The sequence below is a fragment of the Caenorhabditis elegans genome, chromosome IV, assembly GCF_000002985.6.
Source record: "Caenorhabditis elegans chromosome IV".
Classification (NCBI taxonomy): Eukaryota; Metazoa; Nematoda; class Chromadorea; order Rhabditida; family Rhabditidae; genus Caenorhabditis; species Caenorhabditis elegans.
In genome coordinates, this window is record NC_003282.8 from 13,356,107 (window position 1) to 13,382,053 (window position 25,947).

At 34.2% G+C, this 25,947-nt stretch overlaps 10 protein-coding genes and 2 non-coding genes across 17 annotated transcripts; 7 read left to right on the forward strand and 5 right to left on the reverse strand.

Annotated features, from left to right (window-relative positions):
- Positions 1 to 6: 6 nt before the first annotated feature.
- On the reverse strand, positions 7 to 2,482 carry W02A2.8 (the record flags this gene model as incomplete). Of its 3 annotated transcripts, NM_001268801.3 has the most annotated exons (3): positions 7 to 223; positions 1,062 to 1,511; positions 2,374 to 2,482. In NM_001268801.3, the coding sequence occupies 3 exons, from the start codon at positions 2,473 to 2,475 to the stop codon at positions 86 to 88; spliced, it is 690 nt and encodes a 229-aa protein (NP_001255730.1). The 3 variants fall into 3 exon arrangements, with proteins under 3 accessions (NP_001255730.1, NP_001255731.1, NP_001263805.1); NM_001268802.3 differs by lacking the exon at positions 2,374 to 2,482 and having other exon boundaries at positions 86 to 223; positions 1,062 to 1,316; NM_001276876.3 differs by lacking the exons at positions 1,062 to 1,511; positions 2,374 to 2,482 and having other exon boundaries at positions 86 to 211.
- Positions 2,483 to 3,364: 882 nt separating this feature from the next.
- On the reverse strand, positions 3,365 to 4,138 carry Y62E10A.3 (Major sperm protein). Its single transcript, NM_070167.5, has 3 exons — positions 4,052 to 4,138; positions 3,754 to 4,005; positions 3,365 to 3,711 (listed from the first exon to the last, which is right to left on the reverse strand). The coding sequence occupies exons 2-3, from the start codon at positions 3,960 to 3,962 to the stop codon at positions 3,399 to 3,401; spliced, it is 522 nt and encodes a 173-aa protein (NP_502568.3). The 5' UTR covers positions 3,963 to 4,005; positions 4,052 to 4,138; the 3' UTR covers positions 3,365 to 3,398.
- Positions 4,139 to 6,061: 1,923 nt separating this feature from the next.
- On the forward strand, positions 6,062 to 6,082 carry 21ur-8623. The gene has a single exon (NR_056882.1).
- On the forward strand, positions 6,066 to 6,086 carry 21ur-14983. Its single transcript, NR_056883.1, has one exon.
- Positions 6,087 to 9,062: 2,976 nt separating this feature from the next.
- srsx-25 lies at positions 9,063 to 12,329 on the forward strand (the record flags this gene model as incomplete). 2 transcript variants are annotated; one of them, NM_001268803.2, is made up of 7 exons in its annotated part: positions 9,063 to 9,248; positions 9,725 to 9,882; positions 10,340 to 10,437; positions 10,487 to 10,630; positions 10,950 to 11,071; positions 11,601 to 11,716; positions 12,167 to 12,329. In NM_001268803.2, 7 exons carry the CDS (start codon positions 9,063 to 9,065, stop codon positions 12,273 to 12,275), a joined length of 933 nt encoding a protein of 310 aa, NP_001255732.1. The 2 variants fall into 2 exon arrangements, with proteins under 2 accessions (NP_001255732.1, NP_001255733.1); NM_001268804.3 differs by lacking the exons at positions 9,063 to 9,248; positions 9,725 to 9,882; positions 10,340 to 10,437; positions 10,487 to 10,630 and having other exon boundaries at positions 10,973 to 11,071; positions 12,167 to 12,275.
- Positions 12,170 to 13,306, reverse strand: agt-1 (Methylated-DNA--protein-cysteine methyltransferase; the record flags this gene model as incomplete). Of its 2 annotated transcripts, NM_001047589.3 has the most annotated exons (4): positions 12,170 to 12,615; positions 12,884 to 13,018; positions 13,069 to 13,212; positions 13,256 to 13,306. In NM_001047589.3, the coding sequence occupies 4 exons, from the start codon at positions 13,304 to 13,306 to the stop codon at positions 12,418 to 12,420; spliced, it is 528 nt and encodes a 175-aa protein (NP_001041054.1). The 2 variants fall into 2 exon arrangements, with proteins under 2 accessions (NP_001041054.1, NP_001041055.1); NM_001047590.4 differs by lacking the exon at positions 13,256 to 13,306 and having other exon boundaries at positions 12,418 to 12,615; positions 13,069 to 13,137.
- A 12-nt stretch (positions 13,307 to 13,318) lies between these two features.
- On the reverse strand, positions 13,319 to 14,179 carry rplp-2.2 (Large ribosomal subunit protein P2). Its single transcript, NM_001383231.2, has 3 exons — positions 14,118 to 14,179; positions 13,926 to 14,060; positions 13,319 to 13,572 (listed from the first exon to the last, which is right to left on the reverse strand). Exons 1-3 carry the CDS (start codon positions 14,172 to 14,174, stop codon positions 13,432 to 13,434), a joined length of 333 nt encoding a protein of 110 aa, NP_001370088.1. The 5' UTR covers positions 14,175 to 14,179; the 3' UTR covers positions 13,319 to 13,431.
- A 403-nt stretch (positions 14,180 to 14,582) lies between these two features.
- popl-7 (Protein kish) lies at positions 14,583 to 15,459 on the forward strand. The gene is made up of 4 exons (NM_001380512.3): positions 14,583 to 14,626; positions 14,686 to 14,795; positions 14,865 to 15,084; positions 15,144 to 15,459. Exons 1-3 carry the CDS (start codon positions 14,603 to 14,605, stop codon positions 14,965 to 14,967), a joined length of 237 nt encoding a protein of 78 aa, NP_001368694.1. The 5' UTR covers positions 14,583 to 14,602; the 3' UTR covers positions 14,968 to 15,084; positions 15,144 to 15,459.
- On the forward strand, positions 14,604 to 15,504 carry Y62E10A.24 (Ribonuclease P protein subunit p20). The gene is made up of 4 exons (NM_001392430.1): positions 14,604 to 14,623; positions 14,685 to 14,795; positions 14,865 to 15,084; positions 15,144 to 15,504. Exons 3-4 carry the CDS (start codon positions 14,972 to 14,974, stop codon positions 15,421 to 15,423), a joined length of 393 nt encoding a protein of 130 aa, NP_001379263.1. The 5' UTR covers positions 14,604 to 14,623; positions 14,685 to 14,795; positions 14,865 to 14,971; the 3' UTR covers positions 15,424 to 15,504.
- Positions 15,505 to 15,892: 388 nt separating this feature from the next.
- On the forward strand, positions 15,893 to 21,277 carry Y62E10A.6 (NADPH:adrenodoxin oxidoreductase, mitochondrial; the record flags this gene model as incomplete). The annotated part of the gene is made up of 7 exons (NM_070172.4): positions 15,893 to 16,001; positions 16,062 to 16,177; positions 16,335 to 16,411; positions 17,401 to 17,761; positions 19,099 to 19,239; positions 19,291 to 19,512; positions 20,812 to 21,277. The coding sequence occupies 7 exons, from the start codon at positions 15,893 to 15,895 to the stop codon at positions 21,160 to 21,162; spliced, it is 1,377 nt and encodes a 458-aa protein (NP_502573.1). The 3' UTR covers positions 21,163 to 21,277.
- A 632-nt stretch (positions 21,278 to 21,909) lies between these two features.
- Positions 21,910 to 24,356, forward strand: mau-8 (Phosducin domain-containing protein; the record flags this gene model as incomplete). Of its 2 annotated transcripts, NM_001268805.5 has the most annotated exons (5): positions 21,910 to 22,118; positions 22,175 to 22,376; positions 23,229 to 23,408; positions 23,975 to 24,099; positions 24,150 to 24,356. In NM_001268805.5, 5 exons carry the CDS (start codon positions 21,919 to 21,921, stop codon positions 24,217 to 24,219), a joined length of 777 nt encoding a protein of 258 aa, NP_001255734.1. The 2 variants fall into 2 exon arrangements, with proteins under 2 accessions (NP_001255734.1, NP_001367275.1); NM_001380514.1 differs by lacking the exons at positions 21,910 to 22,118; positions 22,175 to 22,376; positions 23,229 to 23,408; positions 23,975 to 24,099 and having other exon boundaries at positions 24,166 to 24,219.
- emc-3 (ER membrane protein complex subunit 3) lies at positions 24,279 to 25,817 on the reverse strand (the record flags this gene model as incomplete). Its single annotated transcript, NM_070174.8, has 3 exons — positions 24,279 to 24,732; positions 25,327 to 25,551; positions 25,695 to 25,817. The coding sequence occupies 3 exons, from the start codon at positions 25,815 to 25,817 to the stop codon at positions 24,376 to 24,378; spliced, it is 705 nt and encodes a 234-aa protein (NP_502575.1). The 3' UTR covers positions 24,279 to 24,375.
- Positions 25,818 to 25,947: the final 130 nt, after the last annotated feature.

The window sequence follows — 25,947 nt, forward strand, 5'->3', positions numbered from 1 at the left end:
ATAATTGACGGATGGTTTTTTATGGAATTGATAGAGAAGATTCACGATAAACAAAAAAATAGTTCACTGAATGATAGAGAATCTTCTACTTTCTGAGAACTCCGAGGTAGTCTTCCACAGTCATCAGTGGTTTACAACGGGGAGCCGCTGGCGGAGCTGATCCTTTCTTCACTACAATCACTTTAGAATTCTTGTTTCGATTTTCAGGCATCCAACCACCAACCTGTCAATTAAAACAATTTTCAACAGTTACTCATGTTGTACAAATTTTCGACAGCGAAACATCAAAGGAAGCCGCCGTGTTGCGAGACCACGACCTTGAACAAGTCCATGTACCTTTAATAGTTGTGTAGATTTACGTGAGCTCGTGTACTATGCGGACAAGGTGGACAAGGGTAAACTTTTTTTGCTAAAAGGGCTGATTTTTCAGTTTTTCCGCTAATTTTTTTCTAACATTTTTAGTTTTTAAACTTATATCTATTAAATAAAATGTTTTCGTTAACAATTGTACAATGGCAAAAGCTCACACTTGTCCACGCATAGTACACAAGCGCGTAAATCCACACAACTTTTAAAGGGTCATGGAACTTTCAAGCGCGTGGTCTCGCAACGGCTTTCTTCGGAGTTCCGCTCGTCGGAAGCTGTCGAAAAATGGAGAAAAATTGGCAAAAAAAAAAGTTTCATATAGTTTCATAATATCAGAAACGCAAAATTCTGAAAATGCGTATTGTGCAGCATATTTGACGCGCAAAATATCTCGTAGCGAAAACTACAGTAATTCTTTAAATGCCTACTGTAGTGTTTGTTTGGATTTACGGGCTCGATTTTCGAAATTAATCATTTATTTATTGATCGAAATTTAAAATTAAGCAAAAAATGAGAAAATAAATTCATTTGGAAAATTGAGCCCGTAAATCGACACCAGCGCTACAATAGTCATTAAAAGAGTTACTGTAGTTTTCGCTACGAGATATTTTGCGCGTCAAACGTGTTGTGCGATACACATTCACCGAGTTTTGTGTACGCGTAATAAAAAACCCTATTAACAACCAAAGACGAACCTCACAAAGTTTAACATGAGCTCCATATCGTCTCCACGGATCGGGACAAGATCTTGATGTACGTGATTTTGGAATTCGAAGATGACAATATTCGAGTGGAATATCATAAATTGTTCGATCTACATCATGATCAACATCTTTACGAGCTTTTTCACTCAATTGTCCATCGGTTATTGTCTTTTCAGAGCTCACATTTGTCACTGCAGTAATCTTATTCCACGTTGAATGAGGACGCTTCCACAATTTTCTCAGCATCTCTTCAGATTTCTTCACTATATCATCTCCAGTCAGACCTTCAAGTGGCTTCAGAATATTTACCGGAGAATCTTGAAACGTGCTTTTTTCGGGTTTATCAATGATTTTCGGATCCACTCTATCATCTGTATCCTCTGTCGTTGTTTCAGAAGATATCGACGACAATGTTGATGAAGATTCAACGTCTACGTATTTCTGAAATAGAAGAATAGATTATTTAAATATGCGAAATTTTCCCCCTTAAAATTCAAATTTCCCGATAAAATCTTGATAGAAACCGGGTACCACATGTGGTGTCAGAGTGTTCCATTTTGGTAGACGGAGAGTTCTCAACTGATTTCGCATGGTTAAGAACGTGTTGACGTCACAATTGTTGGGCAAAAAGTTCCCGCATTTTTTGTAGATCAAACCTCAATGGGACAGCCTGGCACCATGTGAAACGACCCGAAAATACAAATGACCACCGACCGCGTGGTGTAAGTGCGCTCCAGTAAACGAGAGGCGGGAAATTAGAATTTTCGGCTGTTTTATGAGTTTTTGATACCTTTATTGGGTTGTAAGTGAAAAACCGGTGAAAATTTCTAAAAATTGATCTTAATTTGCAATCAATAGTTCAATAATGTATCAGAGCACAATTTTTAGCTGAAGAACGATGCGCGAAAAGACGTGCGCCTTTGAAAGTACAGTAACCCGGTTTTCTACCCTTTTCTACCTTTTTATCCAGATTTTGTTTTTTTAAGTTCTAAGAGAAAAATTGTGCACAGTGTTCTGACCTCCCTCATTGCATTTTTTGCGCTCCATTGACAATCGCCTGCCGGGCAACGCGTGGGTAAGTCGTGTACTCCACACGGACAAATATATTTAGTTTTACAACTAAAATCGTTCCATTTCAATTTATGAGGGAATCCATAACCGCGTGAATGTGAAAAATGGAAGAAAATAGCGGAATAGGTTACAGCACACTTAAAGGCGCACACATTTTTTGCGCGGCAACGATTAAAGAATATTTTGTACGTGTCGAGACCCGTTCTTCTGCAAATAAAACTACTTAACTCACCGAATTTCTGATATCATGATACTGTGATGAGGAGACCGGTTGCAGTGTCGAAGCGGATTCCCGATTCACGACGGGCTTCGGAGTTGAATTTTGACCCCCCATGACGGGGGAAATCTAACAATAAAATTTGAATTTGAACGAATAAGTGCTCTAAATTTTTTGTTTCGAATTTTTTAAGTGTCACGTTGAAATTTTAAATTTTTTTCCTCAAAAATATGAACTTATTTCAAATCCGAAAAAATTGTATTTTTCTCTAGAGTCACTTTTTTGTTCATTTTTCACTATACCGAAAAATTATATTTTTGGTGACTCTAGAATCACAAGAAATACGATTTTATTTATGTAAATTCGTATTTCTGGTGGCTTCAGAACCACTTTTTCATAAACTGGTATTTCTGGTGGCTCTAGAGCTACTTTTCTATAAAATCGTATTTTCACTGGCTCTAGATCCACTTTTCCATAAGCTCATGGAATCTGGCAACCTGGGTTTCGGCTGGAAAATGATGAAAAACGTGTAAAATTAGAGCTTAAAACAATCGAAAAATCGGAAAATTCAGGGAATTTAACTTGAAAAGTGAAAAAAATAATCATTTTTCAAGAGAAAATTTTAAAAAAATGAGAAAATCGGAGTAAATAAATGAAAAAATGCCAAAATTTTCAATTTTCACCGCATAATCTTGCAATTTTCAGAAGCAGAGCTCTCGGATCCATGTACTTCCACTCCAAAACCTCCGAAGAGTAAATAAAACCAGTGGAACTAAGGATTTCTTTTTAAAAAAGATGAAAGTTTGCAACTTTTTCGATTTGTGCTCAAAAAGAATGTCGGAGCCAGAAGTCTGGAAGTGTCGGAAGAGTGGCTGAATAGCGATTTGGAGTTCATTTGAGGAAATATTGGGAGAGATTCAAGGATATCGACTACCGAAGAAATATCGTTACCGGTACGTATTTATTTTCAAATTTGCTGTAAGCCTAACAACGAAACCAAGATATTCATATCAGCTAATTTTTATTCAAAACGAAATACATTAGTCGATGTACACTTTTACAATCCGGGTTGTGAAGTATTTGTTTCGGTTCTTTTCCTTCATCTTAATAAAATGTGGGCTTGCAGACTGTTCTTCCCCGGTCTTCGAAAGATGAAGAGTAAAGCTCTTCATGGCAAGAATCGAACCGTTCGAAACATCCATACAAACATTTTTGATAGGAGTAATTCGAAAATCGACCATATTTTCCGATGTATTTGTGATTGTCACAGTTCCCGGGGTTTGGTAGCTAATTCGTATGACCTTCGGGGAAATATCCAGAAATCCACGTTTATCAGCCATAGTGTTCCTAACTCTGAAATTAATATTTTTGTTGTTTTCACTGAAATGGACTTACTCTATGGAATCCGATAAAGAAGAATTAGAATACGAAGATGAATTGGACGACGATGACGGACTAGACGATGCTTTTGAGGCGCAGAGGGTGATGAGAAACGGAGCCAGTAAAAACAAAATCAGCGTGGTCATACCAACAGATCTAATAAACTTGAAAACTCGCATTATCAGAATCAATTGCAATTGGAATGACAAACTCGACTCGATCATACAAGAATTTGAGCAACAAAATGAGTGTCGAACTTATCATTATCTGAAAATGAATCGATTAAAGAAGTGGACAAAACTTGAAAACTCACATTACGGATTTTATTAGTCGAGTAGTTGAAGCGACGAGCGACGATCGGACAAAAATCACGTACAAAGCGTGATATAGAGTTGGGAATAAATTATTCCGAAGATAAGCCTGTGAAGTTGGACGTGAAGTGAAGTTGGAAAAAACCATTGTATCATTTTATTTTTATTTGTTCACGTCTACAGAATAACTTTCAATTATAATTAAAATACTATTAAAACAATTATTTACTGCAGTTTCATTTCTCTCCCTCCGAAAACCCCCTAAACGCCTCTGAAAGACTTTATAATGCAGCCTGTTACGTGGTGTCAGAGTGTCCCATCACGGTGTGATCTACAAAAAATATATTTTACTCTCTGGTTTCACAGAATAATTTACTCTCTGGCTTCATCGATTATTTTACTCTCTGGCTTCACAGAATATTTTACTCTCTGGCTTCACAGAATATTTTACTCTCTGGCTTCACAGAATATTTTACTCTCTGGCTTCACAGAATATTTTACTCTCTGGCTTCACAGAATATTTTACTCTCTGGCTTCACAGAATATTTTACTCTCTGGCTTCACAGAATATTTTACTCTCTGGCTTCACAGAATATTTTACTCTCTGGCTTCACAGAATATTTTACTCTCTGGCTTCACAGAATATTTTACTCTCTGGCTTCACACTATCTTTTACTCTCTGGCTTCACACTATCTTTTACTCTCTGGCTTCACAGAATATTTTACTCTCTGGCTTCACACTATATTTTACTCTCTGGCTTCACAGAATATTTTACTCTCTGGTTTCACCATATTTTTTACTCTCTGGCTTCACCATATTTTTTACTCTCTGGCTTCACCATATTTTTTACTCTCTGGCTTCACAGAATATTTTACTCTCTGGCTTCACAGAATATTTTACTCTCTGGCTTCACCATATTTTTTACTCTCTGGCTTCACCATATTTTTTACTCTCTGGCTTCACAGAATATTTTACTCTCTGGTTTCACCATATTTTTTACTCTCTGGCTTCACCATATTTTTTTACTCTCTGGCTTCACCATATTTTTTACTCCCTGGCTTCACAGAATATTTTTTACTCTCTGGCTTCACCATATTTTTTACTCTCTGGCTTCACCATATTTTTTTACTCTCTGGCTTCACCATATTTTTTACTCTCTGGCTTCACAGAATATTTTACTCTCTGGTTTCACCATATTTTTTACTCCCTGGCTTCACAGAATATTTTACTCTCTGGCTTCACAGAATATTTTACTCTCTGGCTTCACAGAATATTTTACTCTCTGGCTTCACAGAATATTTTACTCTCTGGCTTCACAGAATATTTTACTCTCTGGCTTCACAGAATATTTTACTCTCTGGCTTCACAGAATATTTTACTCTCTGGCTTCACAGAATATTTTACTCTCTGGCTTCACAGAATATTTTACTCTCTGGTTTCACCATATTTTTTACTCTCTGGCTTCACCATATTTTTTACTCTCTGGCTTCACCATATTTTTTACTCTCTGGCTTCACAGAATATTTTACTCTCTGGCTTCACACTATATTTTACTCTCTGGCTTCACACTATCTTTTACTCTCTGGCTTCACAGAATATTTTACTCTCTGGCTTCACAGAATATTTTACTCTCTGGCTTCACAGAATATTTTACTCTCTGGCTTCACAGAATATTTTACTCTCTGGCTTCACACTATATTTTACTCTCTGGCTTCACAGAATATTTTACTCTCTGGCTTCACACTATCTTTTACTCTCTGGCTTCACAGAATATTTTACTCCCTGGCTTCACCATGTTTTTTACTCTCTGGCTTCACACTATATTTTACTCTCTGGCTTCACAGAATATTTTACTATGCGGCACTTGTGAAAATGAAATTTCCAACGAGGAAATTGGATGTTTTCGGGATCAAACATTTTAAGAGATCAAAATGTCAGAAAAATTGGACAGATGTAATTTGAAAGTCTGTCTCAAGGACTCAAGAAATCAGAGTGAAAAATTGAATAATACTTGGTCTACGAGTTATGAAAGTTCTGACAAAATCATCATAAACTTTCAGAATCAGAGATCGGTCTTCTTTTAATTTTTGTGGCGTCATAGCTGTCAAAAATATGTTTCCCGCGAATTTCTAGATGTCAAAACTCTTTGGCCGAGTGTTCTTTTTTTAGGCCACGTATCACTGCTTCCTCATTTAAACAATATGTTTGGTTGTTTGAAAAAAAAATTAATTCAGTCTTTGGGAATTTCTCATGATATATCAGTTCCTGAAAGAAAATATTTATTTCTCGAATGTTTTTCCTTTTCTAACACCAAATATCAAACAATTTTAAGGCCACCCATATCGTTTTAAAAATAAATCAAGTTTGTAAAACAGGTGGAAAAAACCCCTCAACTATACATACTTGAATTTAAAATTATATTTCTATGAGTTAAGCTGATTCAGAAATACATCAGAATCAGCTGGTTTTGACAAAATTGTCACTATTTTTTAAAAATAGATTTGAGACCCACTCCACCTTTTTTTCGGGAAAATCATGAATTTGAAAATTTTAAAGTATTGATTTTCACTTGCAGTAAGGCCATCAGCTGCATACACTATTAATAAAATGAATTGCTTATTGCAATAAAAACCGCGTGAATGAAAAAATAGAATAAAAAGTTGTACTTGCATTTCCCAAGTGTGACTAGTTTTGTCTTCATAGCTCAAAGTTGATATAGCACTTGTGGGTTTTTTGCCTAAAAATATTTTATTTTAAAGCTAGTTATTTTTATTAAAAGTTAAATAGTGCTAAAATAACCAAATGTCAAAGTAAAACTTTTCAATAACGTTTTTAAAATTTTGGAATTCGACCAAATTTAAATACCCACCCATATCTTGGATTTTTCCAACAATAACTTTTAGAAAACCTTTCTTAAATATTTTATTAACATTTGAACTTGAGATCTTTTTAACCTCAATCTCATAAACATTTCCCTAATCAAATTTCAACTTGTTGTTTTTCAAATTTTTTATAGCCTAGGCTGCAGCTACAAATGTTATATTTCCACTCAGAAAATGTGTTAAACAAGTATGTTTGATGTTCAATTTATTAAACTTTCACAGATTCTTGTTTTTTCAAAAAAAATTACCGCATTCCTACAGTACCCTTCCTTCCTATTGCTATAACTCTCCAGAAAATAAGCTCAATAACTCGAGTACATTATATTGTTCTTGGAAAAAAAAATTATTCCGTGATATTACATATTGCTGAAAAATATTTTTTGCATATTCAATAAGAACAATGCACTGGAAATTAATATCCTAATATACTTATGCTCGTTTGGAATACGAAGAATACGATATATTTTTTGCTATTAATCAGATGAAAAGAGCGTGAAAGCCTGCTCCAAGGACTTTCTGTTTGTACAATTCCAGATGATCCTCGCACATCCCTTACATGTGTTAGCTTATCATGTCCACTAAATATGAAGTGAATAGATATAAAATGAGTTCATGTAGAGTAATGTAAAATAGGTTAAATATAAGATGAGTAAATATGAGAACCTAGAGCATGGTGAAGCCGCATGATGGTCGTGTGTTCCCCAGCCTAGATTGACCAGTCTCCTCCTCTAAGAGATAGATTTCCGCAGGGAAGAGACATAGACGTGGAGAGGTTCCCACGAAGTGGGTGTGACTTCTCAGCCAGGGCTGAGCAGCCGCCCAAAAAAATCGGAAAATTTTTTTTTTTTATGGAAATTTTTTTTCGGCGATCGGCAATCGCCGATCGCTGAAACTTTTTTTTTTTCGGCGAAAATTGCCAAAAAAAAATCGGCGATCGCCGATTGCCGATTACCGATCAGTGTGCGTCTAATTTTTTTCAATTTTAAAATCCTAATTTTAAGAGCTCTTTCAAATAATTTTTTATAAAAACAGGAATATTAGGCAACGAAAAGCACTCCTTGATACCTTAAAATTCGAAAAGTAGTGAAAAATAGTCCGAAAATATACCTTTTTCCTACTTCAGAGGGGTATATCTTGGACTATAAAATTTCATCGGCGATCGCCGATCGCCGGAAAATCACGAAAATCGCCGATCGCCGATCGCCGATTGCCGCTCACCCCTGTTCTCAGCGTCGACAAGAGTTAATTTCGGGGCGCCTAGACTGGGTCGAACATCGACATGCTCACCATGGAAACCATAATTTTTTCTCTCTAAATTTCACTCCCAAGTTTCTATTTTTTTCTCATTTTATCAAAATTCCCATCGCTTTGTTTTCTCTTATTTTAGAAAATACTAGGAATCAGAGAAAAAACAGGAAGTAAAATGAATAACGCAAATAAAAACACTGTTGTATATAATTGAAAAAAAATCATAATTTGGTCACATTCATTTATTTCTAAAGTTTCTGTTCAAACATTTCATATAACGTTTTACTAAATGGCAGACGATTTTTTCCGACAAATTGGCAAACCGGCAAATTGCCGATTTGCCAAATTTGCCGGAAAAAACGGAATTTGCGGACAATTTTTAGCAAATTGTGGTTTTGCACACTTCTTTTTGGAAATTTCAGAATTTCAATTTCAATCGGCAAAATTATATGAATGTTCCTACATTTATTTCGAAAAGTAAGCAAATTCTATCAAAATATCTAAAGAAAGCGGGAAAAAAAATTCAACAAGGCACAGTTTTATGTGTTTCTGTCTTATAAAAAATCCCTCTAAACATTTCCGGCACATCTGATATCCGGCAAACGGCAAATCGGCACTTTGCCGAAATTGAAAATTTTCGGCAAATCGGAAAACCAACAATTTGTCCTTCTTTTTATTCTTTTTCAGTTCTGATCGTACATAATCCTTTGAATCAAAACCTTATCACAAAAAAAAGATGTATGAAATATTCCAGAACCAGTTGCAAATCGAGCACTTTCTCATCATTTCCGTGAGAAAACGATTGTTGCCAAGCTTCACTTCATTGCATACTCCCGAATGTCAAGCCATTTTTAGCCACTTTTTTCTTTTTGTTTTTTTACAATGAATTCCACAAAGAATCTTGTTCCAACTCCAATGATATATTCAACTATGGCATTATCAATTATAGGATTAATCGGGAATATGACTATTGTACTTGCCACTGTTATTAGTAAACGTCTCCAATCGAGATGTAATATATTAATTGGACTTTTGGCACTTTCTGATGTTGTAGTTTGTACTTATTTGGTGAGTTTTTAAAATATTCGAAATTTCAACTTTTTTTGAGCTTTTGTTTTATCCAAACGCAAAATTTTGACAAAATTGTGTTTGTCGTGTCAATCCCCGGTGCCATATTTTTGGCACAAAAGTTGCAAAATTTTGCTTCTGGGTTTGGTTTTATATGAGTATATCAGAAACCATTTTCTGCATTTTGTCGTCAACTCTGATCTCTCTAAAGCTAGAGTAAAAACTAGTCAAGAAATTGCCGTTTTTGTGGAAATTTGAATTTTTTTCAATTTAATTCAAAAATTAATTTACATACATTTTTCTGATTTTTAATTTTTTTTTTCAAAAAAAAATCGGAAAATTAAACAACATTGCGCGGGAAATGTGGTGTATTTGTGTGGTAAATCGCACTATCTGCAATTACCACCAATAAATAATATTTTACGATCGAAATATTTTTTTTTTCGAAAAAACAAAACTTAAAAATGCGTTTTCAGATTCATTTACGAGTTTTGATGTTCTTGGACATGTACATGTTGACTTCAACCCAGTGTTTCCTACTTTCTGCCTATGGTTTATTTGCTCTAAATATGCAAAGTTCATTGTGCCTTATTATAGGATTAGATAGACTTTATAATGTCACCTACCCTTTGCGGTAAGATACACAAAAAATCTCGCCACGAATAAAATATTTCGAATTTGAAGCCGATCAAAAAAAGGATGTACCTTTAATAATACAGTAACCGGTTTTCCCTTTTTGGTGTATTTTCTAAATAGTTCAAATGCTTACAGGTGGTGCCAGGCTGTCCCATTACGGTTTGATCTACAAAAAATGCGGGAATTTTTCGCCCAAAAAATATGACGTGAGCACGTTCTTAACCATGCGAAATCAGTTGAGAAGTCTGCGTCTCTTCTCCCGCATTTTTCGAAGATCTACGTAGATCAAACCAGACACTCTGACACCACGTGATGCTTCAATAAAATAAAGCTTTTGAGAAAAAAAAATTGAATGGGTTACTGTAACTCTTATAGGCGCACACTTACGCCGCCTCGAATTCGAAATTTCTTCGTTCGTGGCGAGACCAAAACTAATATATATCCCGTTCCTGCAGATATTCCCAACTTCCAAACTCATTTTACATTGCCCTTTTCCTTTTTTGCGTGGGATTTTCCGTTCTTATCACTTATTCCGGATATTCTTATGCTTCGGGTACATCAGAAAACCTAGAAACAGTGCTGTAATTAATTTTTATTTCCAGATTCAGAAATAGTTCTAGTATGCTTACCACCAACAGCTTATACCGATAAATCTAGAATTATATGGATTGGTTCGAATTTTATTATTGCAATTTTAGTCATTTTTGTGTATGGTGGTGCACAAATTCGTTGTCGGATTTTGAGAGGTTCGTTTTTTGCGTACTTAATACACCATAACTCACGCGCAATTTTTTCTCAAACGTGTGTAGTGTCAGAGTGTCTCATTTCGGCTCGATCTACGTAGATCTACAAAAAAATGCGGGAGAAGAGACACAGATTTCTCAACTCATTTCGCATGGTTAGAAACGTGCTGACGTCACATTTTTTTGGAGAAAAAAATTCCCGCATTTTTTGTAGATCAAACCGCAATGGGACAGCCTCACACCACGTGAAACAGCTCAATCCAAATCAACATTTTGAGCTTGATGTCTGCTATTCCCAAGTGCTTAAACTAGACTTTTTCAGCCCGTCACGTGCACGAACAATCTATGGATGCAGTGAATCGACTGCTTAAATCGTTGAGCATTGTTGTAACAATATATGTCTGCACGTGGTTTCTCACGATCAGTTCACTTGTTGTTTCTCAGGTACAATATTTGTTGGGAAATGTCTTCTGATTTCAGGCATAAACAATATAAAATATTACACGTAGTTCTAGCTAAAAAATACGCGAGTGCGCGTAAAATGTGATGCATTAGGTTGGTAAATCGCACAGCCACGCTATTACGGGAACACAAAACTCTGAGAATGCGTATTGCACAACATATTTGACGCGCAAAATATCTCGTAGCAAAAATACCCGCATTTTTTGAAGATCAAACCATGATGGAGCAGCCTGTCATCACGTGCAAAAGCGCTACAGTAGTCATTTAAAGAGTTACTGTAGTTTTCGCTACGAGATACTTTCCGCGTCAAGTATGTTGCACAATACGCATTCTCAGAATTTAGTGTTTCTGTAATATTTTGCAAAAACCATTGCGATGCATTCGATTTTACGCGCAAAGTTCAAAAATTGGGAAAACCAGAAATCAAATCATTATAATATAAATCGAATTCACTGAAATTGAATTTATAAACTCATTATTTTTACTCGACCAACTTTTCCCCAATTTTCAGTTGATTACCTTTTCACCGCCTGTCACCGCAGAAATTAATCGACAACTTGGCTGGCTGGTGATTATCAATGCTTCACTCAATTTCTTTGTTTATCTTTGGAGAAATTCAGAATATCGGTAAGGGAGTGTTGTATTATGGAGACGCAGAAAAATGCTATTGAGGTGCAAGAGCGCTCCAACGCTAAACGGGTCTCGTTAGGTGTTTGGCGGTAAAATCACGGATTTCTGGCTTCCCTCATAAATTGAAATGGAAGAGTTTGCCGATCTAGGCCATTTTGGCTCGGCCGTAGCCGGGGTAGATTTACGGCGCGTTGCGTGTCGCGTCGCGGTTCAATTTCAGTTGTAAAACTAAATGAATTTTTCCGTGTGGAGTACACGACTTTCCCACGTGTTATCCGTCAAGCGATTGTCAATGGAGCGCGAAAAATTCAATGGGGAAGGCCAGAACCCCGTGATTTCTGGTTTTTCCGCCAAACCTAACGAGACCCAACTCACCGTGGAGCGAGCTTGCACCTTGATTTAAACAAGAAACATTTTTTAAATCCGTTTTAAATGCAATTTTTTCAGAAAAGCATTCATCCGACTTTATGGACTTTCTCGACTCTTCAGCGTTGAAAATACCTCGATTGATGCTGCAACACGAGTAATGAAGTCTTCTCATGTTCGAGTTGCATAATATTTGTTTGTTTCAATAGTGAATTAATAAAACATTTTGAATTATCAGCAGGGGAGATCATTTGTTATGAACAGGAATCACACAGATGACTTGAAAAAAAAAGCATATCTACAGTACTACTTCAAAACAAAAAGAAGTGCATTTACATAACTGAAAATCTGAGTTCAGCGCCTTCTGCCTGCAATAGGCGACGCTTCTTCGCGATTCCCCAACGATATCCTGATAGATTTCCAGTGCTGCCGATCACACGATGACACGGAACAATGTAGGCCAAGTTGTTGCGAGCACATGCCGAGGCAACAGCTCTCACCGCCGACGGATTCCCGATTTCTCGAGCAATCTGTAAAGGGTTATTGTAAAATAAGCCATTATGAGTAATCTTAAAGGCGCAGGGGCTATTTCAGATGGGTCTCGGCACGCAAAAAGTTTATAGTATCCTTTTTTTCAATTAAATTTCTTTATTTTCAGCGAACTCTCATTTTTCAGGCCAAATAACAGGAACAACTTATATTTTTAATGAAAACAATTTTTCAAAATGAAACCATAAACTTTTTCTCGCCTAGACCCATCTGAATAAATCTGTGCGCCTTTAAGAAAGCATGGCTCACATCTGAATATGAGCGAGTTTCTCCTTTTGGGATTTTTTGAATGGCGCTGTAAACTTGCATTCCGAAAGCCGTGTCTCCTTTGTGTACCGCATTGACTTTGATCGTTGAATCAAGTGTATTCAGAGCTTGCACAATCTGAAAAGAGCCGCAATTGGATGCGCACACTTAAAATAATTAATATTTACACCGGAGCTTTGTGTTGGTTTTCCTGGAATGAAGTTAACTGTGGGATAGGCGTCATGAAGTTCCTCCATCTGATCGTCTAGATCATCATCAAGAAGATAAATCGCCACAACTTTCTGACTTCCAACACATTCAGCAATCAGAGCCTGTCAAAAGCCAGTTCAGAAATCTGGATCTCATTTTCCTCACCTGTCCCTGATCCGTCTCTACGACTTCATAGACGCACTCACGGATGATCATTTCTACTTTAATAAAATTGATGTTTTTATTCATTGGATTGCTTCTGACTTTCAGTATATAATGTTTCAAAACATGGATGTGAAGATGACCGGAAAACAATAACAATTTATTAACATACAATGATTTTAGTCGAAAAGACCGAATCCCATATCATCGTCGGATTCCTCCTTTGGCTCTTCTTTCTTGGCCGGCTTGCTGTCAGCGGCTGGGGCAGCTCCTCCGGCAGCTGGAGCAGCGGCGGCGGCTGGGGCGGCTCCTCCGGAAACCTGAAAAAGCACAATTTGAATTTTTCTTATTAAATTTGTGACCAACTTGGGCACGGTTTTTAAAAGCATGACAACAAATATATAGGCTTTTCACGCGGTTAAGCCAAGAAGACATGGAAACGGGAGTAAAAAGGATTCCTAGAAAAGGAGGTCTCCGAAAGAAATGTGTACTACGCTAATACAAGTCGAACACTTCGAAGTGTTGATGAACAAAATTTAATTTTCAAGCCGTCAAAGGCCTTTTTTTCTCAAAAATTTCCGAGTTAAGCATCGCTGAATTTTACCAGTGCAGTCAACTTTTTTAGGACTTCATAACATTGTTCGAGGAATTTCCATAAAGGTTGGATACGTACCGAAACGAGTCCAGCGGATCCCTCAGCGATGAGCTCTTCGACTGTCTTTCCTGCAAGTCTGGAGACAACGAGCTTGGCGGTCTCAGCATCAGCATCAACTCCGACAGCGCTCAAGATGTTCTTGAGGTCGTCAACCTGAAAGAACACAATTGAAATAAATGTTAAAATGTTTCAATTCCTTTTAAGAATTACCTTTGGGTTGGCATTTCCTCCGAGGACGGCGAGCAAGTAAGCCGAAACGTAACGCATATTACCTGCAAAACCATAACTTTAATTTTAAATATTTCCAGGAAAATCTGGCGATAAAAATCGAAAATTGAGTATTTGCAGATAGTTTCAGCATCATGATATGTCAAGTGAAGCGCAAATTTTTTCTGAATCGATTCAAGATAATTTTGTGAAGAAAAACGCGGAAATCGATGAGAAAAATCATAGGAAAAATCGCAAAAAAAGAAAAAATTCACTTGACCGAGAGGCTGGCCTACTGTCGAGGCGCGCGTGGCGAGACCCACTCGTCGCGAAATGTCGTGTCCCTTTAAACAGCCAACATTTGCAATGCATTGAAATTGCAGATTTTATATTATTTTCGAGGTTTTAAACTACTTTTCTTTAATTTTTCCGTATTAAACTGAGTCTGAATCAATATTTAGTGATAAATTTCAGCAAAGGCACCTTGTTTGGTTGCAGAAACAGCAAAACTGGTGAGTTTTCTTGCTGATAAATATTTCAAAAATGAAAATTCATTTCATTGTTTTTTCAGTCGGCAATCTTCAACTTCCAAAGTCTTATCTCAGTTATCCTTCTTCTCATTTGCACGTGTGCCTACATCAGAGCCTTTGCACCGAGAATAATCGATAGAAACAAGGAAGGGTGAGTGTTTTTTTTTTGTTGAAGACGCAGACTTTTCGTGGAGAAATCGAACATTCAAAGCATTTTCAGTCTCCTCGGCGTTTTCTGGAAGTGTGCTCGAATCGGTGAACGTCTCAGTCCGTGGGTATCGATCAGTTGCTTTTGCATGGCATTTGTTGTGCTGTTCCTTTAAAATAATGGCTATCCGCATGACTCCATCATCGAAACGATTCGATGAAAAAACAAACGAAATGAGGCGCCGTCCGCCTGTAAAACCAAGCAGTAATCCTAATCATATTTATATCACAAGGTGATTAATTTTTATCAATTTAGTTGTACAATTTCTCATTAAATAGTGTTTTTTTGCAGAAAAACCAACGTCGAATCACAATCAAAATCCACCGAGGAGATGTTGAATAACGCATTCGATGAAGTTTTCATCCATGGAATGGGAGCATCTATCAATAAAGCTCTAGTTTTTGCGATGGAAGTTGAGAGAAGATTCGGTGGAAGTGTCAAGTCTGATATTCAAACGTCTACTGTACAATGTACAGATGATATTGTATCACTTCTGGACCTTGATCAAAGCGAGACACGTCATCGTTCTGTTTCTGCCGTGCATGTTCATCTTTATCGTGTTGCCTCGTAAATCTTCATTCCACTGAATATATATTACACATAATTTTGTCAATGGGTCTTATTTTTTTGCCTACATGAATTAATTATTTTTTCCTTTGATTTTTTAGTTGTTCTTGGTTACTCTTTCCTATTATTTTCTACATTTTCAATCACCGAGTCGCCAAATTTTTCGATTTTTGCTCAAAAATTGCGGAATATTACGCGGAATCCGGTCTCGACACGACATTTTTTTTGTCAAATGTGAAAAGGTGTGCGCCTTCAAAAAGTACTGTAGGTTCAAACTTTCGTTGCTACGGAAAAATTTATTTATTTAATTATTTAAAAAAAAAACTAAAATTTTTAACAAAATCAGCATCAAAATTTTTAAAAATACAGTAATCTTCAAAGGCGCGCACCTGTTTACATTTATTAAAAATTTGTCGTGTCGAGACCTGATACAGTAAGCGAAATTTCGCGTCTGAATAATAAATTAATTTAAGATGTTCGGTAAAACATTACTACGAAGGATAGCCTGCTCGAATCTCAATTTAAAATCAAGAAAACTGTCCGGAAAGCCACGTTTAGCAATTGTGGGCTCCGGTCCCGCAGGTAATAATAGAACAATTTTCTGGAAATTTCGTAAACTATTTCCAAAAAAATTAAATTTAGGAATGTTCGCGTGCAACGGATTGCTTAGAAAAAGTAATTTCTCGGTAGATGTATTCGAAAATTCTCCAGTTCCATTTGGATTAGTTCGGTATGGTGTGGCTCCAGATCATCAGGAAGTGAGATTTATTCGAGAAAAAATTAAGAAAATCGGTTCTTTTGGCCACAATATTCAATTAAAAACGGAAAAATCAGGAAAAAATCTTCTCCGAATTGCATATTGGTGCCAAAATACCATTTTAACTAAAAATTATTGTGAAAATTTCAAAATTTCAGGTAAAAAACGTGATAAACACATTTGATGCAATGTTCGAAAAGAATCGTGAACGGCTGAAACTATTCTGCAATGTGAAGTAATTATTTAATTTCTCAATTATTGGAGGACTGTGTCGAGTTACGCAGCTCGTGTACTCCACGAGGAGAAGAATTTTACAGTTTTTATTTGCGAAATTCTTATAGAAAGTTTATTTTTAAAAAGTCAAACAAAAGTCAAAAAATTAAAGGAAAATTTTAAAGCCAAATTTATTAGATTTTTAAAATCTTATTCATATTTTTCAGTTCTTGCAATTAATCCAGATAAAAAACAATTAAATCCCACTTAAAATTGCATGTTTTCCTCAAATTTAGAAGCATGAAGGTTCGAAAATCTTTTTTTTTTTTTTTGAAAAAATCTCACAAAAAACCAAAATTTCCATATGAAAAGTTGGGAAAAATGTTTAAAAATCGACCTTTAGTTTCCAAAACTTGAAAATTCTTTAAAAAATTCAGTCTTCTCCTCGAGGAGTACACGAGCCGCGTAAATCGACACGTGGGGGGTTGTCAAGAGTGTCGGTTTTCGATTGTTTCAACAACAAACAACGGAAAATGCTCGATTTTTGAAAAATTGATTTTTTCGATTTTTCGATATTTCGAAAAAAAAATTTCGATTTTTAAAAACGTACACTACTTGTTAGCTTAAAACTTTGGACATTTTTCTTCTTTTTAGAGTAAATTTTAATATTTTTTCTCATCAATTTAAACGAAATTAGATTTTTAAAAAAATCATATTTTATGTTCAATTTTTCTAATTTTCTCAGAAAATTGTTCGTTTTTCGATTTTTAAAAATTCGAAATATCGAAAAAATATTTTTGAGACCCCAGGAAAACAGTATTCACATAAACTTGTAAAACTTTTTGTAAATCCTGTTTCTTGGGGTCTCAATTTTTCGATTTTCCCTCAAAAACTTCAAAAAATCGAAAAACGACACTCTTGGTGGTCGTGGAAGAGGTTTTCCACGGCCATTCTTGCATTTTCAAATACGAAAAATCATGCAATTTTTCAAATTTCATACTTTTTTTTCAGCATCGGACGAGACATTACATTTGATGAGTTAACACGTGGCTATGATGCAGTCCTTCTGGCATATGGATCATATAAAACACGAACTTTAGATATTCCTGGAAGTGATGCCTCAAATGTAATATCTGGATCAGAATTTGTTGGATGGTATAATGGAGTTCCAAATGCATCAACACCAGATCTTACAACATCAAATGTTGTAATTGTTGGAAATGGAAATGTTGCTCTTGATTGTGCACGTGTACTTTCAACAGCTTCTTCTGGATTATTAAGGATCAGTGATATTCCTGGAGATCGATTGAATGTTCTTGAAGGAGCTAATGTTAAAGATATCAAGATTTTAGGACGAAGGGGACCAGAACATGTGAGCATTCTGAAATTAAATTTTTTTTAAATATGTTAAAACAAAATTATCCACTTTTTATTGTTCCGCCTGAAATTGATCTGAAAATCTGAAAAAGAGAAAGAAAAAATCCCAAATTTTCATATTTGAAATTTCAAAAAAAAAAATTTCTGTAATAACATCGAAAATGTCCGATTTTCAAAGCTTTTAACGAATCTTTCTGATATTTCTTTTATTTTTTAATATTTTTTTACTTCGAAAATTTCTTGTTTTTCAAATTTTGTGTTAGAATACCCAAAAAACTGAACATTTTAGATTTTTAATTTTATAAAATTTCGAATTTTCTAAAATAAAATCTTTAAAAAATTACAAAAAGCGCAATTTTTTGTTTTTTTTTCCAATTTTTAATGTCAAAAATCCGAAAATGATGGTTCTTAATTTCAAGAAAAAAAAACAATTTTGTAGATTTTTCGAGAAAAAAATTTATTGAAAAAAAACATTTAAAAAATTTCCGATTTTTCTATTCCAAAAATCGAAAAAAAATGTTTTTAGGTATTTAAAAACCTTAACATTTTAATTTCTTTAATTTCATTTTTTTTTGATTTTTTGTCTATAGAATTTCAGCAAAAAAGGCTTTTTCAAAAATTTAATTTTTTGAATTTTTGGTTTTCTTAGCTTTTCGGAAAAAAACACTGAAAAATGTTTGATTTAAAAATGAAAAAATTCAGAAATTCCGATTTTCAAAAAAAAAAACCATAAAAATCGATATTCCGATTTTTCAGAAAAGCCTAACTTCCGCATCTATTTTCCCGATTTTTAGTTAAAAAATAATCAAATTTCGTATTTATTTTTTCAATTTCAAAAAACTAGCAATTTATTCATAAACATGAGCACATTTTGATTAAAATTGTTTTTTCTTAAATTGAAAAATATAGTTTTCAATTGAATTCCCCAAATATTCCCCGATGCAGATTTTGTCCCGATTTTTCGTCAAAAAAATTATTAAAAAATTCTTATTTCAATTTTGAAAAATTAGCAATTGTTGTTCGACTTATTGAAAAAAAATTATATTTAAAAAATAAGTTCAACAATATTTTTCGGTCTTTACAAAAAAATGTGATTCTTAATTTTTTTTTTTTTTGGAAAATCGAAAAATCTAGTTTTCAATTCTTCAAAATTCTCCAAATAATCCCTCCCGAGACAGATGCTCAGAATGACCCCTCTCCCCCTCATTTTATGCTTCCTTCCGTTCCATTTGAGCAACCAGACGTGGTTAATCGATTCTGCTGTCCCCCTAGGTTCTCTCCGTCTCCTTCAATGTATTCTCCTCACACATTTTATTCTCCAATTCCTTTCAGGTTTCTTTCACAATCAAGGAGCTCCGCGAGCAATTCAAAATTAAAGATTGGGACAGTAAACTGGAAATATCTGAAATTGACGCTAAAAATTTAACAGAAAGCTTACCGAAATTGGAGCGGAAGAAAAAACGATTGACCGAGGTATTTTTGAAAAAATAAATAATTTTTAGTTTAAAAAAATTCAATTTTCAGGTCCTCGTAAAAAACATTGGAATTGCAAATGGACTTCGACAATGTCACTTTATTTTCCATCGAATTCCAGAAAAAATTATTGCAGATTCGAATGGAAAAGTTCAAGAAATTATTGTAAAAAATAATGAAACTGGACAGGAAGAAACGTATCCATGTGGATTATTGATTTATTCAATTGGATATCAGACACTTGTTTTAGATGGAGTACCTCAGAATGATAAGGTATTGAGTGTGTGGAAATTTCGAGAAAAAAATTCATATGACTGAATTTTAACGTTTTTGCGAAGTTAGGAAAATCAAATTATTAGAAAAATGAAAAAAACATATTCTGGATTTTAGAAAAATCAGTAAATCTATCTCTATCAAGAAGCCGCCGAAAAAATGTCAAAAAAAGTGAAATTGTTGTCAATTTTACAGATTTCGTGTATAAAACTTAATAACCCGAGCGGAAATCGATAAAACTTTATAATTTCATATAAATTAAAAATTTTTCTTGCTGAAAATTGTCTGAAAATTTTGAAATTTCAAATCAGAAATCAGAGAAAAATCAAGAAGAGAGCAAAAATGTCGAAAAAAGTTCATTTACCATTTGAATTTTTAGAAAATTGAAGAAAAATCGTTCAATCAGTAAAAAACTACATTTTTTAAGAAAAAAAAATTCAAAAACCTCACGGCAATTTGCCGATTTGCCGGAAATTTTCAATTCCGGCAATTTGACGATTTGCCGATTTTTCAATTTGCCAGAAATATTAATCTTCGGCAAATTGCCGATTTGCCGGAAATTTTCAATTTCGTCAAATTACCTTTTGCCGATTTGCCGGAAATTTTTAATTCCGGCAGATTACTGATTTGCTGGAAATTTTCAATTCCTGCTATTTGCCGGTTTGCCGATTTGCCGAAAATTTGCAATTTGCCGGTTTGCCGGAATTTGACAATTCCGGCAATGTTCCGATTTGCCGGAATTGTTAATTTTCTCTAATTCGCCGGTTTGTCAGAATTTTCCAATTCCGGCAATTCGCCGGTTTGCCGGAATCGGTCATTTTCGCTAATTTGCCGATTTGCCCGAATTTTCCGATTCCGGCAATTCACCGATTTGCCGGAAATTTTCATTTTCGGCATATTTCCGATTTGCCGGAACTGTTCAATTAAGACCGTTTGCCGGTTTTCCGATTTGCCGGAAATTTTTATTTTCGGCAAATTGCCACTTTGCCGGAAATTTTCATTTTCGGCGATTTGTCGAAAATAAAAATTTCCGGCAATTTGCCGGTTTGCCGATTTCCGAAAATTTTAAATTCCGGAGATTTGCTGATTTGCCAGAAAATTTTTGGCAAATTGCCGGTTTCCTGGAATTTTTCAATTCCGGCAATGTGCCGATTTGCCGGAATTGTTAATCTTCGTCGATTTGCCGGTTTGTCGGAAATTTAAATTGGTTTAAATTATCTGGAAAACTATTATGACCCATAATTCCCGGATTCAAAAAAAAATCATAAAATCTCTGCAAATATATTTTTTTTATTTCAGAAAATGATAGACATGAAAGATCATTGCCGTGTAAATATGGTTGCTGCGTGTTCATCACAAGTGTATGCAACTGGATGGTGTGCTCATGGACCACATGGAATAATTGTAGACACTCAACAACAATCAATTTTTGTTGCCGATCAAATTGCCGCAGACTTTGCACAATTTAAAGATAGCACATCTAATGGAGTTGAAGAATTACTTGAAGATCGAAAAGTTCCATTTATATCATGGGATGAATGGAAACAAATTGATAGACAAGAACAAGACACTGGAAAGCTATCTGGAAAGATTCGAGAAAAGTTCACAACTTTTGAGAAATTTCTCACGAAATTGAAGAAATGCAATTAGAAAATGCCATAAATTATCGAGTTTTCTTTCACCCTTTTTTCCGGGTTTTACTGGAATTTCAGTACATTTTCTGTATTTAACTAGACACTTCTAGATAGAATAAATCTTTTTTTTTATTTTTTTATTGGATTTTTTTCCAGATTTTGGTCATTTTGCCAAATTTATTACCTTATTTGAATTATTTGATATTCTGATCCAAAAACAAATTGCATTTTAATGAGAAATTGGAAAATTCCCAGTAATTTTTGAATTTTTTTGATAAATATTTTAAAAATTTGCAAAAATATTTGAAAAAAGTATCAAATTTCTCATATATTTTCCAAAGAAAAAACAATTAATTTATAGAAAAGTCTGAAAAACGTTGAAAAAGGTAAAAATAGGAATTTAAAAATTATATAAAACGACCGATTTTTAATTGTTTTTTAAATTTTGATTAATTTGAAAAATTTAAAAAAAAACTTTTTTTTGGTATATATTTTTTTCAGATTTTGGCAATTCTGCCAAATTTATTACCTTTAATTTGTGTGATATTTCTCTAATTTTAAAAAAAGTTCCTTACGAAACTATCAGGAAATTTTACAAAAAATTTTAATTAATAAAATGCTTGAGAAGAAACTTTTTTAAAGAAATTTTCTCACCAGTAGTTTCAAATTTCTCATGATTTTTCTGAAGAAAAATTAAATCAAAATTTCTTTTTTTTTTTTCGAAAAAGATCAGAAATATAAATTTAAAAAAATATTTTTTCAGAAAACTCTAATGAATTTGGAATCACGAATTCTGGACGGAAAGCCTGCGGGTTACTGTAGCAGCTCAGAAGGTGAAGAGGACGATTTCAAAGTTGTAAACGATGAGGATGAGCATCAGGCGAATGTAATGAAGAGAATGGGACCATCTTCGAATACTGGAGCAAAAGGAGTGCTCAATGAGTTCAAAGCGTTCAGAGAACAGACTAGATTGTGAGACTATTTAAAAAATTCTTAAAAATTAAAAAAAAAATTTTGTAAATTTTCAGAGCTGTCGAATCAAAAAATCAGAAATTAATTGAGCAAGCGAAGAAAGGAATGATGATTGGATCGAAAGAAGAACGAGAAAAAGCACAACGAGAAGATGATGAAGATGAGGATTTTGAGATGACTTTGGAGGGATTAAAAGCGAAGAGACTTAGAGAAATGAGAAAAATTGCAGCAAATCGGGTTATTGAAATGACTGATAAGGTATAGGAACAATCAAAAAATACTTTTTTTTTTTTATTGTGAAAACTTTTGAAAACTTTTTAGAAAATATGGGAAAAAAAGAAAATTTCTCCAAAATGAATAAGAAAAATTGGCAAAAATTACCAGAAAACTGGAAAAAAAATTTTTTTTTCACTTTCCGAGTAAAAAATTAATTTCGAAAAAAAAAATACCAAAGATTTTCGATTTTTTTTCTAGAAAATTCAAAAGTCTCTCAATCTTTTTCTAGAAACATTTAAAAACTTGTCGAAATTTCAAAAAATCAAAATTTCTAAAAGTTTCGATATTTCCTTTTTTGATTTTTTAGAAAAAAACTTTTAAAATTATTTTTACAATTTTTAGTCGGAAATTTATTTTTTTTTAATTCGAAAAATTTCGTTATTTTTCAATTTTTTTCCACAATGACGTCGAGAAATTAATATTTTGATTTTATTTTTAAAAAATCAATTTTATTTTTAATAAAATAATAATTTTTTCTAATTTCTCGACATCGCCCCGTTGTCGTTAAAAATTCAAATATCGGCATTTTTCGAATTAAAAAAGTTGCTTTCTTTTCTTAAAAAAATCAAAAAAGGATATATCGAAACTTTTTCGATTTTTTCTCGAAAATTTAAAAAAAATCAGGTTTCCGTTTTTCGAGAAAAAAAAATTGCAAAATAATAGAAATTTTGATTTTTTTTTAAATTTCGACTAAAAATAAATAAAAAACGATTTTTTAACGGAAAATGATAAATAATGAAAACTAAAATTATTCAATTTTCCAAAAAAAATTAGCTTTTCTTCTTCATTTTATCGATTTCAAACATCCTTCAAAAATGCTCCAAGAAATTTCAGAAACAATATTCGGATGCCGTTGATGGAAGTTCATCATATCTTCTCTGTGTTCTAATATATGAGCCTGAATCCGATGAATGTGAATATTTGACACGAATCGTTAAGATTCTCGCCGCCGATTGTCCGAAAACCAAATTCGTTCGAGCGACAAGCACTCTTCTTGAAATGAGCAGAGCATTTGTATGTAATACGTTTCAGGGTCCCGACACGACAAATTTTTAGTTAAATGCGAAAAGGTCTTGCGCCTTTGAAGAGTACTGTAGTTTCAAACTTCCGAATTTTCAAAAGTTTTAAATTTTTTTTCGAAAGCACTATACACGTGATGTGAGAGTTTCTCATTTCGGCTTGATCTACGTAGATCTACAAAAATGCGGGAGAAAAGACGCAGAGTTCTCAACTGATTTCGCATGGTTAAGAACGTGCTGCCGTCACATTTTTTTGGGCAAAAAATTCCCGCATTTTCTGTAGATCAAACCGTAATGGGACAGCCTGGCACCACGTGCGTATATTGTTTCTGAAAAATTCAAATATAACAATAAAACCACATTCAATTTTGAAAACTCGTGAAAAAAAACCTATAGATATATGCAAAATCTATAAAAATTTCGGAGAAACGAACATTTGAAGTTACCACAATCTTTAAAGGCGCAGACGACAAAAAAAATTTTGTCGCGTCGAGACCTGGTACCGTATTTTTATTTTTAGCACAAATTTTCGAGTCTGGCCAATATTTTTTTATTTTTCAGAGAACGAACGGTGTGCCGTGCCTTCAATTCTATTCGAACGGAAATCTCATTGGAAATTTCGTGAAAATCTCCGCAATACTGGGACAGGATTATGATTGCAAAAAGTTGACCAAATTCTTGAGAGGGTACTAATTTCGCTGAATCTTTTTAAATTTAAAATTCAATATTTTTACAGACAACACATTGACTTGATGGCTGGTGGATATGCAAGTGATTCTGATAACGAATCTGAGGATGATGATTGATTATACAATTATATTTAACTAACAATTTAAAAATCTAAAACTCAAAGCTATTAAATGTATTACTTATTTATAACTTTTATATTATATTGGAAAAAAAAACAAATCGAATGTCAAATAAATAAATCAGTGAAACACAAATGTTTGGAAAGTACACGTTTAGAGAGCAAATTGATGTTGGATCATTTGAAGAGCCTCCCATTCTCCTTTGAATGCGGCACGTGGATCGGCTTGTGGATTCACTGCAGAGCCAGTCATTGCCATTTGATCTTCCATCGCTTTACTCTGATCAGCAGCATTTTCACTTCCGAGAACAAGTGTGTAGATTGATCGAAGGCCGAACATACAAAGGAAGTACCAGGAAGCTGAGGAGACCCAGGCAGAATCAAGGGAAACGAGATCAACTCCTCTTTGAAGCATCGCTTTGAATTTGAGAGTCAGTGGGAATGGAACTCGGGTGGTCACGAATCCGGAGAATGTCCAATTGATCCATCCTCCGACGACGATCATTGGGATCTGAGGGAGAGTAATTTTTTTTAAAATTTACTTTTAAAAAAATAAATTTTTGATATATCACAGTGTTACAGAAACGGGGGTGGGCAGCAGTTGCCTTTCGGAAAAAAATTGCCGGTTTGCCGATTTGCCGGAAATTTTCATTTTCGGGAAATAGTGATTTTTAGAGTGATTTTTTTTTAGACAAAAAAATTTAAAACTGTGTCTTTTTGAATTTTTTCCGTTTTTTCTACATATTTTCGTAGAATTTGTGTACGTTTCAAAATAGATTTAGGAACATTCATAGGATGCGTTTAATGTTGCCATTTGAAATTGAAAATCTTAAATTTCCAAAAGAATATGTGCGAAACCACTATTTTCCGGCAAATTTGCCAAGTCGGCAATTTGCTGGTTTGCCGGAAATGTTCAATTTGCCGATTTCCTGAAAAATTTCGCAAATTTGCGATTTTCCGGCCAATTTTGAGCACTTTCCCAAAATTTTTCAGCGAAAATAAATGTTATTTTCAAATAAAACAAGCGATTTTCTCTAGCTTGACACCAATTTTCAATGAAAAATGATGGAACAACATAGTGCAATAGTGCATTGAAAATATGTACCATATTCATCATATTTCCCTTCAACATTTCAGTCATTTGACTTGGATCCATTGGATTCGGTCCTTTAGCTGGCCTCTGTTGTGCTTTTGACAAGTATCCAGTTTCCTCGGCACACAAGTATTGCCGTCTCGCATTGAATGACGTCTTCGGCAAGAATCGCCCGTTTTCTCTGAGTAGTCTGGCTCGTAGCAAGTATTGTCCGTCGGCTATATTCTCCAGTTCCACCTGCAAGTATTTGTGGTTATCAGGTGAAAAATGAAGTTTCTCAATAGTTTTCCAATATTTTTTTCATGAAAATTCGAGATTTTTGCTGAAACAATTGGAAAAACACTCAAAAATCCTATTTAAATTGAACATTAATTTCCAACCTTTTTTTTATTCATTAAAAGCAATGAGACATAGTGTCTCAGAATTCCGATGAAGAATGTGATGACGACGATCGGTAGGAAAACCCATGTTCTGATGGCCGGGTCGAGTAATAAATCGGTCATCTGAAATATTTGAAATTGAATTGAAAAATCGAACCTTCAAAAATAACAAATAAATTTAAGACAATTTAAAAGTACAAATCAGATAAATAAACTGACATGTTTGAACAAAAAAATGCAAAAAAAAATGCAA

Bases quoted from the DNA above. Each gene is read 5' to 3' on its own strand.
- Y62E10A.3 (NM_070167.5), bottom strand. From the start codon at position 3,962: ATGATCGAGTCGAGTTTGTCATTCCAATTGCAATTGATTCTGATAATG. The intron at 3,712-3,753 runs GTAAGTCCATTT...TATTAATTTCAG, and splicing joins TCTTTATCGGATTCCATAGA to AGTTAGGAACACTATGGCTG.
- rplp-2.2 (NM_001383231.2), bottom strand. From the start codon at position 14,174: ATGCGTTACGTTTCGGCTTACTTGCTCGCCGTCCTCGGAGGAAATGCC. The intron at 14,061-14,117 runs GTAATTCTTAAA...GTGTTCTTTCAG, and splicing joins GAGGAAATGCCAACCCAAAG to GTTGACGACCTCAAGAACAT. The intron at 13,573-13,925 runs GTACGTATCCAA...GTGCTTTTTCAG, and splicing joins GATCCGCTGGACTCGTTTCG to GTTTCCGGAGGAGCCGCCCC.
- Y62E10A.24 (NM_001392430.1), top strand. From the start codon at position 14,972: ATGGCTATCCGCATGACTCCATCATCGAAACGATTCGATGAAAAAACA. The intron at 15,085-15,143 runs GTGATTAATTTT...GTTTTTTTGCAG, and splicing joins AATCATATTTATATCACAAG to AAAAACCAACGTCGAATCAC.